This window comes from Vipera berus (assembly GCF_964194415.1).
Source record: "Vipera berus genome assembly, chromosome: 2".
NCBI classification, from domain to species: domain Eukaryota; kingdom Metazoa; phylum Chordata; class Lepidosauria; order Squamata; family Viperidae; genus Vipera; species Vipera berus.
In genome coordinates, this window is record NC_138203.1 from 225,947,234 (window position 1) to 225,963,077 (window position 15,844).

The 15,844-nt window shown below is 34.4% G+C and overlaps 1 protein-coding gene across 7 annotated transcripts in view; it reads left to right on the forward strand.

Annotated features, from left to right (window-relative positions):
• Positions 1-15,844, forward strand: part of ATP2B2 (ATPase plasma membrane Ca2+ transporting 2) — a gene marked incomplete at both ends in the record, with an annotated part of 149,395 nt that overhangs the window by 57,264 nt on the left and 76,287 nt on the right. For 2 of the 7 annotated variants that reach the window (XM_081316842.1, XM_081316843.1), the window contains one exon: positions 5,640-5,801. In XM_081316842.1, coding sequence (XP_081172968.1) covers positions 5,640-5,801 — 162 coding nt within the window. Of the gene's footprint in view, positions 1-5,639; positions 5,802-10,469; positions 10,566-15,844 lie in introns of all 7 variants that reach the window. The other 5 variants (XM_081316844.1, XM_081316845.1, XM_081316839.1 and 2 more) reach the window with 4 other exon arrangements.

A 15,844-nucleotide genomic window follows, 5' to 3' on the forward strand; every position in this document is an offset into this window, starting at 1 on the left:
GCTATATGAGAACTGACTGTACTATGCAAGAACAAATAATTCAATACTAGATGAAATAAAAACAGACTGCTCAGTGGAAGCACTAATAGCACAGCTAAAGCATAAATGTTTGGTATACATAATAGACAGTTGTGGAGGACTGATGTTTAGTGGCTCACAAAGAGTCAGAAGCAATGGAAAGATTGAATAACAGGAACAACAAAATGTAACCTTCTACCAGCTGGTCAAAGAATATCTTCTTTAGGTGAAACTCTCAGGAACCTAATATTGAGTTCTGTTCGCAAAGGATAGGGGGAAAGGAAATCTGATGAGCTGTTGAAAATCCATTGGTATGTCCCACTAAAACAGGGGTATCAAACTCAATTTTATTGAGGGCCGCATCAGCATTGCTGTTGCCCTCAGGGGGCCGGGTGGGTATGGCCAGGGTGGGCGTGACCTACTGGGTGGGCGTGGCTAGAGTGCGTATGGCCTACTGGGTGGGCGTGGCCAGCTCTACATCGTTCACATCGAGGGTGCCTATGGGGGCCTGGGCAGGAGTGGGACAGATCTGGGGGTCTCTGACAGAAGGAGGGTCTCTGGGCCAGGGCCAAGGCAGTGGGGGCCGTTCCCTCACTGTTTCCAGGATGGCTTCGCAGGCCACATGAAACCACTTCGCGGGCTGGATCTGGCCCCCGGGCCTTGTGTTTGACATGTCTGCACTAAAGACATGATAAAAGGTTGAAGGACTTTTCTTTTTTTATATAGTGTATTGATCAGACAGCATGAATTGTTTATTTTGGTGATATCAAGGGCATAAACATTTCCTATTTTCTGTTTCATACTGTTATCTGTTTTTTTGGCAGGAAATAGGGTAGATAAAATTCTTTGTTTAGCTGCTGCATAATATTAGCTACTTCTGACTCATGCATGGAGATGAAAAGCAACGTTTTATTTAATCTTTGCTAAGAATAGTTACACAACAATACAGTGGTCAATCAGGTCAATTGTTAGTAGAAAATTATATATGTATATATTTGTTGGAACTAGATTTTGTCTTAAAATGATGTTTCAGCTGACTTATATAAACCCACTTTTTAAAAACCAAAACTATCCAGAGAAATTCAATTTATTTTTCATGTAATATTAGTCAAATTGCGCATAGTGTAACAAAATGCATGCCTAAATGTCAAAAATATATAGTAAAATATGTATAAATATAGTAAAATATGTATGCGTGTCAGGGGATAAGTGGGGGAGAGAGAATAATATCTACTCCAAATTTATTTATTTATTTCAGTGTTGAGGCTGCCCAATTCCTTAGTGGCTCCGGGAAGATTGCAATTAAAAGAAATGAAACCACACATATAAAAGAGAACACCACCAACCATTAGAAGAAACCTAAGCTAAAGGAAAAAGGCTTCCATAACCAGCTTGGGAGAACCAAAAAAATAAAAGATTTTGAGGAATGTGATAACGGTGGCAGTCTCACAAATCTTTGGGGGAAGGCAATATCATTTCAGAGGGCAGGTTTTGTAGCAGAGAAAGCACATTTATTGGGTCCTGTAAGATGGCATTGATTTGATGAATAGGCCCCAGAATGCACAACTGCTTGATTCATTCAGTGGGCCAAAACAATTAGAGCTGTGGCTATCCTTCTTACATTTAAAATTATTACAACAAAACATATCCTGTTAAAATGCCTTTTCAATTGTTAATTTACCCCTCTGTTTCATAAAGTAATAAGACTCAGAAATGAAATGATTATATTTATACTATTTGTAAAAGTTCTGTAAGTTTTATATCATTCATATCCTTATAAAGGCCAGTTTGTTTATATTGTATATATTGGGAGAGGCAAATAAGAATAAATTGTAAGAATAAATTGTCCAGAATCACCCACTTTTGCTCATAACCCTGTCTTTACAAGATTTTTTAAAGACAAAAAAACTTTATTGCATCTGCTCTTTTTCAACATGTGTTAAGTAGGATATTTCCCTCTCTTTTCTCCCTTTTCACATTCTTGCCAATAATATTTTTGGCATCTGTCTTTTTTAAATGAATTTCTTACAGCATATCAGAATTCGAGTGCTAATGAATAGCAATAAGTATCAGTAGAAAGTGAATTCAAAACCTCTGCTGTCTGCATAAGTTACAATCCCGCCATACTTTTAGTTCATATTGATCTAATTATATGATTAATTTCTCCTTTATGAATTAATGGAACTACAGGTGTCCTCATTTAAGGACCACTCATTCAGCAACTGTTTGAACTTGCAATGGTGGCACTGAACAAGTGCTACTGAATTTTCCCTACAATCACATGATTGCCATTTGGCACCTTCCCCACTAACTTCAACAAACAAAAAAATCAATGTGGAGATTGCAAGTTGTAGGTCCTTGCTTAAGAAGGGCAACTGGAACTGCCATTGCTAATCAGTCCAGTAGTAAGGTGTTTTTTTTAAAAAAAAACAACTTATGATCGCATATTCATTATAGAATCTATGTGTGATGTTGCAAAGATGTTGTGTAGATTATATGTTAATGATGCTATGATATACGTGCATCATCCAGACATGTAAGAAGCCAAATTGCTTATGTTAACCAAAGTGTACGTATAAATTTGCCCTTGTATTTTCCAGGATGGCAAACTAAGCAGTCAGTGCAAGCTTTCTTCATGAAAGCTCAAAGCACAGTGCAGAAAGCACAGCAGGAGACATAAGTCCAAGCCCAGAAACCCTACATTTAATCAGTCACAACACACTGTAGTAGACCTCAGTATAATATCTGTCCTAACTTCTTTCTGGATACTGCTTTCACATTTGCAAAAGTGGAATGTGTAAGCAAGTAAGTGAAAATGATACGTGAGTTCATGGATCTCGTGAGTCTTTTCAATACCAATGGTGCCTGTAGTTCCAAATAGCATCTATCCTCTTATGGGATTATAAGAATGCCATTTATTGCTGTTATTCCCAATATAAGAGAAAAGCATTTTGCCAAGGACACATGAAAATTTGTGATAGACGTGAAAAATAGGCAATAGTTCTGTTGCAAAATGGATATTACATATTCTTGGATGGCAAAAAGGAACTTCTCTTAGAGTGAAAATATTCTGCTTCTTCCTTGCAATTTACTCCTTCTCAGGACTGTTTTACACGAAAGAAGAAGAATGCTCCAAAACATGAATTATCAGACAAATTTTGATTTGTTGCGTGAGAAATATCATAATGATGTTTTACCTTAGTTTATCTATCTCTCTAGCTTTCTGCATCTAAATACAAAGAATCAGAAAAACTTAAGAAAAAAGAAACCTGTGTTTGTTCAGGAGTAAAGAAGGCACTGGTGGACATCATGCTTTGTTAATTTTCTTTTTAAAATGAATAAAAATGCAGCTATATTAAGGAATCAGGTCAGTCACTGCCTGGAGAAAAAGCAACTAAAATTCACATTTGATTCTTCAGCAGAAAGTGCTCCAGTATTGGATTCTTGCTAAACAGAAGCATTAGAGCAGGCTTCAAACCTAGGAAATATTTTGGATTCACTGAACACTTAAGATAACACTTGCTTACATTTGTCCTCACTTCTAGGCATGATTGGTTTAATTTATGTAGCAATTTCACTGTGTTGGTTATGAGTTTGTTTTCTCTTACTATGTATATATAAAGCAGGAAACTGCTTTGTATTGTAAAAATGTTTTGTTCTTTCCTCCATAAATACTTTTCTACACTAATTCTTATTCTAGCAAGTTAATTCTAAAAATAATGCTTTTCTATTCTTTTTTGGACTCATTTAAATAAAATATGCAGAAATTGGTATTTATTTGTCTACTAGCTTTATATCCCAGTGTGTATTTGTCACTGGATAGAATCAGGAATTGCTTGGGTGGATTAGCCCTGGATTTTTACTATAGAATGGAGAATAAAAAATTCCACTGCTTGTGCTTATGTGAAAGTTAATAATTGGTATACAATAAGCAGAAACTAAAAATTCCTTCATGTCAGCCCCTTTGAAATTAACTCAGAATCAAAGATAAGTCTTTGGTCTTATCTTCAGATTGACCAGGGCATTCTTAATCAGCAGTTCCAAAATTGTTGGGGCTTTGCTTGGCAATGTCAGGAAATGGATCACAGTTGGTGATCTTTTCCCACACACTCGGCTGTGACTAATCTGCTTATGAGAAATGAATTTTTTGTCTTTATTCCTGCTCAGTCAGTACAGCATTCTGGTGCTCCTGGGTTGGCTTTCTGCTTACCTGCAAATATGGAAAGATTTTATTAGCACCATTTCCTCCAACACACTTGGTTTTGTGTGTTCAGTAGAAAGCAGTACATTGTTCTAGATCCAGCCCAGAGGAGTTCGGTGACAGGTACTTCTGGATTTGGAAGTAATTATTACACCAATATGAGTACTTAAGGCTTTATTCCAAAGCAGTATATGAAAATAACATAATTGAATAACAAGAGACAAAAATTAATTCAGATCAATGACCTATCCACTTTTGCATTCTGTTCATACAATAACCAACAAGTTCACCAAGGGAAGCCTATAAGCAAGTATGAGTTTAATGGTCCTCTCTCATTGCAGTGTGCAGTTTTTCTTCAAAAGTGTGTTTTCCTTATCCTGGAAGGAAATATTTTTAGGATGTCCAGAAACTATTGGTAGCAGTATCCTCCATGAATGTGTCTAGAGTGCTGAACTGTAATACGTCTGGTTGTGAATTCCATATGTGCTGTGAGAAGAAATTCTCCCATTCCTTTATGTTGAATGACTCTAAGTTTTAGTATCTAAGGAAAACCTTACAAATTTCATTTGTAATTCTGTCATGTTGCCTTTTACTCAACTAAAAATGAACAAGGCTTGCATAGTAGAAATTCCTTATGAGTTTAATACTTAATTTCATATAGCAATTGTGTCATCATTAGTCTCATTATTAAAATGCAATTAGCAAAGATACTCGATATTTTCTGTGAGATGTTACCTGTGTGTTAGCTGTGTCTTTTGTTCTCAGAAGTGGAATGTAGACCACAGTTCAGCATGTCTAACAGTAACTTTATCAATACAAGAAAATATCTGTAGCTCAGGATTAAACTGCAGGTTCCTATTGGTCTCTTGGTTGTTTTCTTGCATATGTTTCATTACCAAACTTGTACCAAGGTAGTATTTGAGAGGCTGTCACAAGGAGGAGGGGTCAACTTATTTTCCAAAGCACCAGAAGGCAAAAGACAAGAAACAACAGATTGAAACCGACCAAAGAGAGAAGCAACCTGGAATTAAGGAGAAACTTCCTAACAGTGAGGATAATTAACCAGTGGAACAGCTTGCCTTCAGATGTTGTGGGTGCTTCATCACTTGAGTTTTTAAGAAGAGACTGGACAACCACTTGTCTGAAATGACATAGGGACTCCTGCTTGAGCAGGGAGCTGGACTAGAAGACCTCCAAGGTCCCTTCCAGCTCTATTCTGATTCTGATTAGTAGCACTGGTGATTTTACCTAATTTGGGAATGAAATGTCTACAAGAAAACAACCAAACTTGGAGAGTACCAGACACACCACTGAATCTTTATCATCAGCAAATAGCTTTAATGTAAAAAAAAGGTAAAGGTTCCCCCGCACATGCGTGCTAGTCGTTTCCGACTAAAATCCATGTTTTAAATATCTTTAGGTACCCATGTCATGGAAGGCTCAGGAAGAATGGTGGTTACTGCAGTGGGAGTTAATTCTCAAACAGGAATCATCTTTACTCTGCTAGGTGCTGGAGGAGAGGAAGAGGAGAAAAAAGATAAAAAAGGTACAAATTCACCTAAAATATTTTCAAATAATGTCTGTATTTATAACATAGGCTTGATATTCAAATTTATTATATAGGAATACTTGAATTTATGTTAGTATAATTTAGTCCAGTGAATTCAGTCCTGATTTATAAGGGCTGTGAGCTGCTTGAACTGTGTGCGCACTGGCTATTTTGAATACTTAGTATGGATGGTTTAAAATGCGAGGACGAAATGTGATCTTAAATTACCTATACTTCTTTGCAAGAGTCATTCTGTATCAATATATCCCAAATTCATTATAAATTGAAGTTGTACAAAGAATGATAAGTTCATTGCTTCAATTAAAAATAAATTATAACTATAATAATTCTTTCATCTGGAGAAATTGAATTGTAATATCAAAATATGAAACATAAATTGAAGTATATTTAACATTTTAATTTAAAACCATACTTATTTAAAGTTTTATCATGTTTTATTGCTCATGATTTTTATGCCAGGAGCATAGAGATTAAGAATCCTGCCTGACTTATGTGTTTCATAGCTAATATGAATTAGTTTAAGTTTGCAAAAACAGAGTTTGATCCAAATATTCAGTTCCATGAAAAGAAGAATCCCTTCATGGATAAATGATTGCGTGACTCTATTTCTATGAATGGAAAATCTATCCATGGAAATGAAAATTTAGACATAATAAAATATCTACAGACAAGCTAAGAATGTTTCCCACATGGAATGTTTCTTGGAAAAAAAGCTGATTCTGTTCCATGGGAAGTTATGCGACAATCACTTTAATCTTCAGCCCAGAAGATCTTTTTACCCTAAAAATAAAGCTGTCCCTCAGTTGACTATGTGGACACAACCATGCCGTTTCCTTGGCAACAATATTAAAGGAGTTCACCATTGCTTTCTTCTGGGATTATTATTATTTTTCTTCCCAGTCTTTTTAAACTACTGTAAGTTTTGAATAAAATAGTAATTTACACTACTCTTTGAGATTTGGCAAATGATCTTTACAAATATCCGGTGAATTTCTCATTTAAATATTTTTCCTCTTTATCAATTCATGTATCACTAGTTGATTAATAACTATACTATTGAGAAACTCATTCTTCTTTCATAAAAGTCTATTCTGTGCCTATCACAGACACTTAAATACACTTGAACTATAGTGACCCTATGGTTATATCATCTATAAACATATATTTTTGTTCACTATTTCACATTGAATCTCAGCTCTAATATTTCTGTTCAGAAACACTTTTGAGATTCCTTTTTCCCAAGGAAATAGAGTAGCTTCCTTACACATAAAGAAGGATAAAATTATTTTAAAAGCAACATTTATAGTACACTATATATACATCTATGGCAATTTATAAATATTTAAACATTTAAAATATATATAATAAAATTATATATGAAAAATAATAGATATCCAAATTCTGTGGTGACAAGTGGGCGAAAAATGCTTCTCTTCAGACCTAACTGTGTTCTATACTACTGTAAGCAGTGGCCAGATTTCACCAATAATTTGTTACTAATTTTGTTTGAACTTAAGACAACATATTCCAGACTTTCTTAACTGAGAATAAACACTAGTGAAGAACAGTTTCCACAAAACAGAAAGTCATAAAATTGTTATCAGTTTTATCATTTCTTGCTGAGAATAATGTCAGGATACAACACTAGCATGAGTTGGAAAGTAATTTTCTCAGAAAGTATGGGTGAGTGACTAAGACCTACTGTTTAGGCATTTTAAATATAAATAGATAAAAATAGAACTATATAAAGAACAAAGCAATCTCATTTGCCTTAGTTTGCCAATATCTGCAGTTTATGCCTGTTTTGCTATGGGAAGATCCTGTTTATTTTTCACAAACTATTATCTTTTAAGCATAGTTCTCCCTTGTCCTATTTTAAATAATAACTTGCCAGGTTATTCTGTCAGCTGAAGAAGAAGTAAAAACTAGAATTCACATAGTTCATATAGGTTTCATAAGACATTATTACATGTCAAATAAAACATTTAACAAGTTTTTAACATTCATTGCCACGAATCACTGCAGTTTCATTCAAGGAGGCCTCCAATAGCTGTTGTCCTGCAAGTACTTTGGTCCACACATTATTTCTTTAAATAGGACATTGGTATCCTTCCAGCACGAAGTTGTGAAAATGGGAGTTGATACACCTGCTCATTAGTTTATGTTCCTGTTCTCTTAAGAACATTATACATTCATTGTATGTATGCTTGAAGTTTTCCAAAAGTCTGTGCTTGTGTTTCAATTTCCTGTAGTGTATGTCTTTCTTCCTCATTAACATTTTCCAAAAATCATCATGCAAATATGATACAGGAAGATGGACATCAGCTTCCAGAGAGAACAAGAAACATACTGTGCCATAGGAGAAAAATTAGGCTTTTAATGGGACTCTTATCTCAATGGCTGGAGAGGAAAAAAAAGACTTGAATGAAATATTGTAGTTCAGAAAAATTCTTTCACTATTTAATTTGAATGAAAATAAACAACAAATTTGTACTTCTTTTTATCCCCATTTTATCAATTGTTTTCTGGCTGTATGGCAAATCTTTGGAAAAATCAGCTTAAAATATGAATTTGCCACTTTTAAACTTTCATTTACATTTTCTTACATGTACAAGTTTTGTAGCACAGCAAAACTAATAGAAAGATGAACTGCCTGGAATTTGGAGAGATAAAATGCATGCTTAGGTACTTAGAAGCTTCCTTAAAGCAGGAGTATAAACTTTATCTGCCATGACCACCAACCTTATCTGGCAAAACAATTATAATGGAATAAATAGGCTGCTTTAGAAAGTAATGATGATCAGACCACATACCTGTCACGTACAATATCCTGCTTGCCATGATGTACAATAACCTACTTCCCAAGCCTGTTTCCTCCTATTGTTCCTAAGTAGATGGCACTGTTGTGCTTATTGACTTCTGTACCAAAAAATACAATTGTTTCAAGACATGTAGACATGAAACCCCAGAAGGCTTCCATATATGCTTTTGGTTGTTGCCACATCTGGCCTTCAGAAGATTCAATAACATAATAATCTAAAGAGTAAAAGCACTTCTTTAATGATCCCAAGTGTATTGTGAAATTTCATTTAGACATCATTTGCATTTCCTAAATGATGTCTGAATCATTGGTCTAGCTGAAATTTATCAGTCACTGATAACAGTAAATCCAAAAATGGAAGCAGTTTGGCTGGCATTTAGTCAAACTGCAAATCTGAGTATCCACAATATTCTATCCCAAGATGGACTATTATCTGTGTTCACACAGATTTTTCCCAAAATATTCCTACTGGACTACGGGCAGGAACCTCAGCTCAACAGTTTAGGTTTTAGAATTATGGGCAGGCAATTTGTCCTTTTAAAAAGCAGAAGACAGCATGCCTGTAATTCATATATAAAAATTAGGCATTAAAATAAATATGTTAAAACAGTTAATAGACACGATGCACTTATTTTAATTTTGTTTTAAAACAAAGTTAAAATCCATAAATGTTTGAAAACCCTGGGCTCAGTGTTCTGATAATATCACTATGTCTCCTACTGTCTGTCAGTGATTAAAAATAGGCTTTAAAATGTGCAGCCCAAGACAACGAAAGGATGTGCTTATTTTGGAAGTTAATAAAAATTAATGTTGGTAGGGATTCCAGCATACATTCTTAATCTTAAATATTTAGAACTGGAATAGATAAACGAAGGACTGAATCTCTTATCAGTTAAATCAGATGCTGGTCTAGATATTGTTTGCATGACATTAAAAGGAAACTAAAAATAAATACAGAAAACAAAAAAAAATTCCCTTAGCATTTGCATTTCTCAGTAGAGTATGTTTGAAAAGATCAGCCATAATAGAAAACAAATAAAACATAGATAACAGCAGAAGAGACTACTTCAGAGAAGATTTTCATGATGGATAATTAACTCCCGTTTCAGTACAGCTTCACTTCAATCAGTACAAAATCACTAGGAAACTTTCATGCTTTTTTGTGGTGTAAGAACTTCTTGCTTGTCCTGTTCCCCTTTTTGTAAAGAAAACTGCTGACAATTTTTAGCTTGTGATTTTATCTCCTGTCATCAATTCCTGTAAACATCAAACAATATTATAATGAAGTTATTTTTTCTGAAACAAAACTATAAAGGGAACATCAAACATCAAATATCAGGTTTAGCACTGAAAATGGTTCCCTATTAGCTATTAATAAATCAAGACTTTTAAATAGGGTATTTTCAAATGGATTAAGTATATTAATTATGGATATTGTGACATTTTAGTATAATTTGAAATATCATTTATGGATAGATGGTTATCGTGAATGCAGAAACTTTTAAACTATTTTTTCCTTCAGTTTTTTTTAAAGTAACATAAGAATGTCTGCATAGTGGAACAAAGGCATTAGAAGTACTATGTAAAATCAGTTTTTCACCAACTTTGTTAAAGTTTGTTAACCCTGTTAAATGTCTTTCACATTTCCTTTTATATATAATATTCCATGTATGAGTTTTTGTTCTTCACTTCTGTAACATTCTTGTAATAGCATTCATTTCTAGACATTATGTTGCTTACTTTAAAACAACTATGTTTTGGAAAAAAATAAAGCCACATTAGTCCATAAATGTTTCTGTCATGTGAATTTGTTCATATTATTATTATTTTTCTTTTTTCTTTTATTCATTATTACTCAGTAGATTCTTCCCATTCCTCCTTCCATCCTCCTTCAACTACAGATGGGGCAGCAAGTGCAATTGCCACTGATAATGCAAATACCAGCTTAGTCAATGGTACGTTAAGAACACTGGGATTGTTTTTATTTGAACAATTTCTCTCAACTCTTATCAGCTTCCCTCTTTCTCTCCTGAACTGCACAGATGTGGGATGTGCATGGGGTTACTGGGTGAGAGCTCCTATTGTATTGCAGCTTATAAGAGATGCCACACAGCCAACCACTTTACAGCCAGCCAAATTGGTTTTTCTCACTCAGGTAACACTGGGACCAGAACAAGTAGGAATCTAGGGATCTTTTCAAATCAGACTCAAGTAGGAATTAAGGACTTTTACTGTTGAATCAGATTTTAAAGACCATCTTCAAGTATATTTCAAATCAGTTTTCTCCTTGCAAAGGTTTTCAACATCAAACTGTTGTTTCCATGCTTCCCAATCCATACTTGAAAGATGGCATGATTGTCTATTTTGTTTCTCATTCTATTTTTCCAAAGTGGCACTCTCATAAGCATTCATGGTCTTAGTCTAGCTTTGGGAAAACAATTTTCTTGGGGTCATGAATTTGGATTAAACACAACTACTAACATTAATGCACTTCATTGTATTGTTCCACCAATTTTTCTCAGCACCAAGTTAAGTATTTTCCATAGATTATGATGCTAGAGTAACATATTTTTAGAATAACATATTTTTTTATGAACTATCCATGTGTCTTGAATGTGATTTCATGCATTTTTCCTCCTTTGAACAAAAATATCTTCAGTTTTGAAATGTGGAATGTGTCTTTGACCAACTTCTTGACTCCATTTCTTAGCATGTTCATATTATAAATTCCATATAAGGAAATAAATTTAAGGGTGGATGGGGAATTTTAATCTGAGATTTAGATGAAATATTTGTATATTGTTGAATTTTTTTTGTTATATTAATTTTATTCTTTGGCATCAACATTATTGCTGATACCATTAATAATAGAAGCATAGATTCATAAACCGGATTTGGATCTAACTAGATCTTACCAGTGGCAACAAATAGGGGGAAAAATTGTGAGTAAATATAGATCCTGTATTTTTCTTTTCCTCTGCCTCAAAAACAAAACAAAACAAAACAAAAAGGAAGACATTCAAGGCATTAGTTTCAATTTAGTCATGAGATATAGATGGTAAGTTGAATGCTATCTGCTTAGGTAATGCTAATATCAGATTATATCCATTGATACAGGACAAAGGGAATAGCAGTTCCCATCAGCTCTGAAAAGGAGAACAAACAGGAGCTTCCTGTGTGTCCTCAGCTGGTAGCTATGGCTTGGCAGATCACAAATGCTGAAGCATTGCAAAGATTACAAAAATAAAACCAGATTATTTTTTATTATTTAAAGTCAAGTAAGTTAAATTCTATAATCACATCTACAGCTAGGACAAATTAGACTCTCAAAACACATAGTTTGCTACTGGATAGTGTAACTTTCTATCCTATAAAATAGATTCTATCCTTCATAGTTAAACAACATGTGTATTCCAGAATATATAAAAAGCAATCATATGGATTCATGAGCAAAACAAACAAAACAAAACAAAAAACACACAAAAAAACCCTGGGTGATAAGCAGCCAGAAGTGTAGCTATTACATAAAGTTGATTAATCTTATTAATTTTAAAGTTTATTCTTCAAGTCAGTGCTTTTACTCATGGTGACTGCCTGGACTAGTTGCAGTTTTCTTGACAAGATTTCAGAAATAGCTTATCCTTGCCTTCTTCCTGTGATTGACTGGCCGAAGGTCATCCATGTGGTTTTGTGCCTATGACAGGACTAGAAACTCTCTGATTTCTAGCCTGGTGCTTGATTTTCATTTATATTGCGTTATGTTGTTTTGTGTTGTATTACATTAATTGTATTATAGCAAATGGAAGAAATGTGAGGAAATGCTATTGTGATAAGTGCATATTTTGAGACAAGCTCTGCCTATTTTAGTTCTTCTATGAATTTCAATTAAACCTTAGATGAGTTCATCCTAATTCTTCCTTGGATTATGGAGCAGCAGAAGAATGAAATGTGTGTAGTTTAAAACACATTGCAGATTTCTTTGCAATATTCTATATTAAAATATGTGCATCCAGCTGTTCAGGAGGATGTGCCATAACTTAGTAGGGATATGAAGTTCTGCGTAACCATGAAACATTTGAAAAATGGCATCCACAGGATCTCAGGGCTTTAGTCAGAATGACAAAAGCAGCATTATGGAGTTGCATATTGACAAGTCATGTCCGACCCATAGCGACCCCATGGACAATGTTCCTCCAGGCCTTCCTGTCCTCTACTATCTTCTGGAGTCCATTTAGGCTCATGCCTACTGCTTCAGTGACTCCATCCAGCCACCTCATTCTCTGTCATCCTTTTCTTCTCTTGCCCTCGACTTTCCCCAGCATTAGGCTCTTCTCCAGTGAGTCCTTCCTTCTCATTAGGTGGACAAAGTATTTGAGTTTCAACTTCAGGATCTGGCCTTCTAAAGAGCAGTCAGGGTTGATCTCCTCTAGGACTGACCGGTTTCATCGCCTTGCAGTCCAAAGGACTTGCAGGAGTCTTCTCCAGCACCATAGTTCAAAGGCTTCAATTCTTTGGCGCTCAGCCTTTCTTATGGTCCAACTTTCACAACCATGACAAGTAATTACTATTTTTAAATACTAGTGTTTAATTCTCTTTAATACTACAATGGTTAATAACAAGTATTAGTGTAGCAACTAATGATTTTTGCAGAGAAAGGATTCTGTAGCATTTTTTATATTAAAAATCTATCCTCATAATATTTTTACATGTATATGGATTATGTTGGGAAGTTCTCATGCATGAATCAAAGTTCTAGAATATTGTTCCATTGGTCTTGTTTGTTGACCATGTACAGTATTTTCTTGTGGATCATGTGTAAGATTTTTGCAAAATGCTATGCTGAAAAGTTTATTAAGACTTGTGTTCATTCATATTAACTTGCATGTGGCCAAGTCTTTTACTTTTGTCTTTAAAACAATTGTTTAACTGTATCAAAATTCCTTTATAACTTCCAGCTGCTTCAGAAGCAGTTTACATGGGCTAAAAATGTGTCTGTGCTGAGAGGAGATATTATTTGAGAAAAGCAAATCTAAACATTTTTTAGTTTATGAGGTTCTTTGTTTCCTAGTGAAAAGGGATTTTAAGCATGCCAGACTCCTACATTTCACCTTGTTGAATCTTATTAATTTTGTATGGTATCTTTTCAAAACTGGGATATTGACTAGAAAAAATACCCTAGATGTAAAATGAAATTACAGCATTTAATAAAAATCTAATTTAAAGGTCTCACATTTTTCCCCCTTAATGCATGCTTCACATCAGCTACCTTTTTTGTTTTGTTGATTGTCTTCTCAGTTAAAAGTTATGGAAAACTTCAGACCCTGACATTAATTTAAAAGCTGTTCTCATTAAGTTGTCATAACATGAAACTCTTAAGAGCAGTTGGGGTTTCTTAAATCATCTGCATTTATGACATGCAGAGATCTTGCTTTCTGATGAAGACCTGCATGTGTTAGCTCCTGATACATGTACAAATGTAAAAGTTCTCTATCCTAAGTGGATAGCATAATTTGGATAGGGAATTGTTGTTTTATTATTGTTTTGTTTTTAAAAGGCATGCACTTGATTATTTGAATGAACCAAAATAAACTAGGAATTTAAAACTGTATTCCTTCAACTGTTGCTAAACTGTTATCCCATCACTGTTCACTATTGAGGGATGCTAAGATCATTTAGTGATATTTGATCCAGAAACTGGGTTTTATTGATGAAATACAAGACAAAGGCAAGAGGCAAATTAGAGGCATGATAATAAGCAACATGATGATGATCATGGAACTACATAGCGATAGACTGACTTGACAAGAAAGGAACTGGAAGCATATTGTTTGTGTGTGTGTGTGTGTGGCGGGGGAGAGAGCGAGAGAGAGCGCCTCTTTCTTATGCATTGGCATGGCTTCAACAGGAAGAATCCACTGAAATGGAAAACAGTGTTCATGAAAATCACATTCAGAGTTGGAATTACAGTATTTCAGAATTAAATAATATTTTTATTAGATAAGAAGCTACAGTGTAACATTCTGGCTGTGTTGAAATTTCCAAATTATTATTGTATAATAAAGTCTGAGATCTAAACACACATATATTTTGACATATTTAAGTCTTGTAATAGATAATGTGGAATTGAAAGATGTCATATCCATCAAAGCGATCTGTAGAGTTAGCTGTAAATTATGCAAGCACAAAAATCTGTGGCTTGTAGACATTCTTTTCTCATTCTATAGTTTCTTGAAGCTTTCAAGGGAAGTCAATTGTGACAGGTTGGCAGTGAAAAACCATGGCAAGGTAAGCTCTCTAGTGAAGAGAGCCAGGAGACAGAAGCCCCCACAATCCTGGCTAAGTTTCTTTCCTTTTAAAATAAAAAGTAGAAAATTCTTTCCATAGTAGTCCCAGCCACTGAAGAATGATATTTATTTTATTTATTTATTTTAATTCCATTTATATCCCGCCCTTCTCCGAAGACTCAGGGCGGCTTACAAGCTTAGCAGTAGACAGCCATTATAGACAGCCATTACATCTGATTCCATTCTGGAGGACCTGTCTGGAGTGTTAGTCACTTCTTGCTTGATTTGTTGACTCAAGAATGTAGTGAGATTGTTTAAGAAGTCAAAGTTCAATGGTGAGGCTGTATCCTCTGGCTGTGAATCCATTTGATCCTGAGCTTGATTCCTTTCAGTCTTCCAGACATTGAAAGGTATAAGTTTGAAAATTATGATGGAATTTCACAATAGGCTCCATCTGTGTCAGTGGAGAGAAAAAGCTTGAGAAAAAGATGCTTAAATTATAGTGTAAATGCAATAAAAAAGTAGATTGCAAAATATCAGGTTAAGATTTTTTAAATATCAGTTACCTCTAGTTAGACATAACTAAATCTTAGTGGACATTTTGCTTCATTCTAAGGATTTAATGTTGAATGATTTTGTATGCCAATATTTTAACACATGACAACATTATAATATTTCATTTTCTGAAGAAAGAACATGAAATCATATTTGGTAATTGTATATACAATAAATTGTATATACAATATATATATATTTGAAATCAGTAAAAATAAAAACGATGAACTCCGGGATATAAGAAAAAATTCTTCTTTATTGCTGAGCTTTCGTCAACAAGCTGTTGACATCATCAGAGCAAGGGTTGAATGATAAGGGAGTCAGTACATACACTTATATGGTAGTTATAATGGTCAAATTGTAGAATGTGGGTATGGCCTATTCATATGTATATG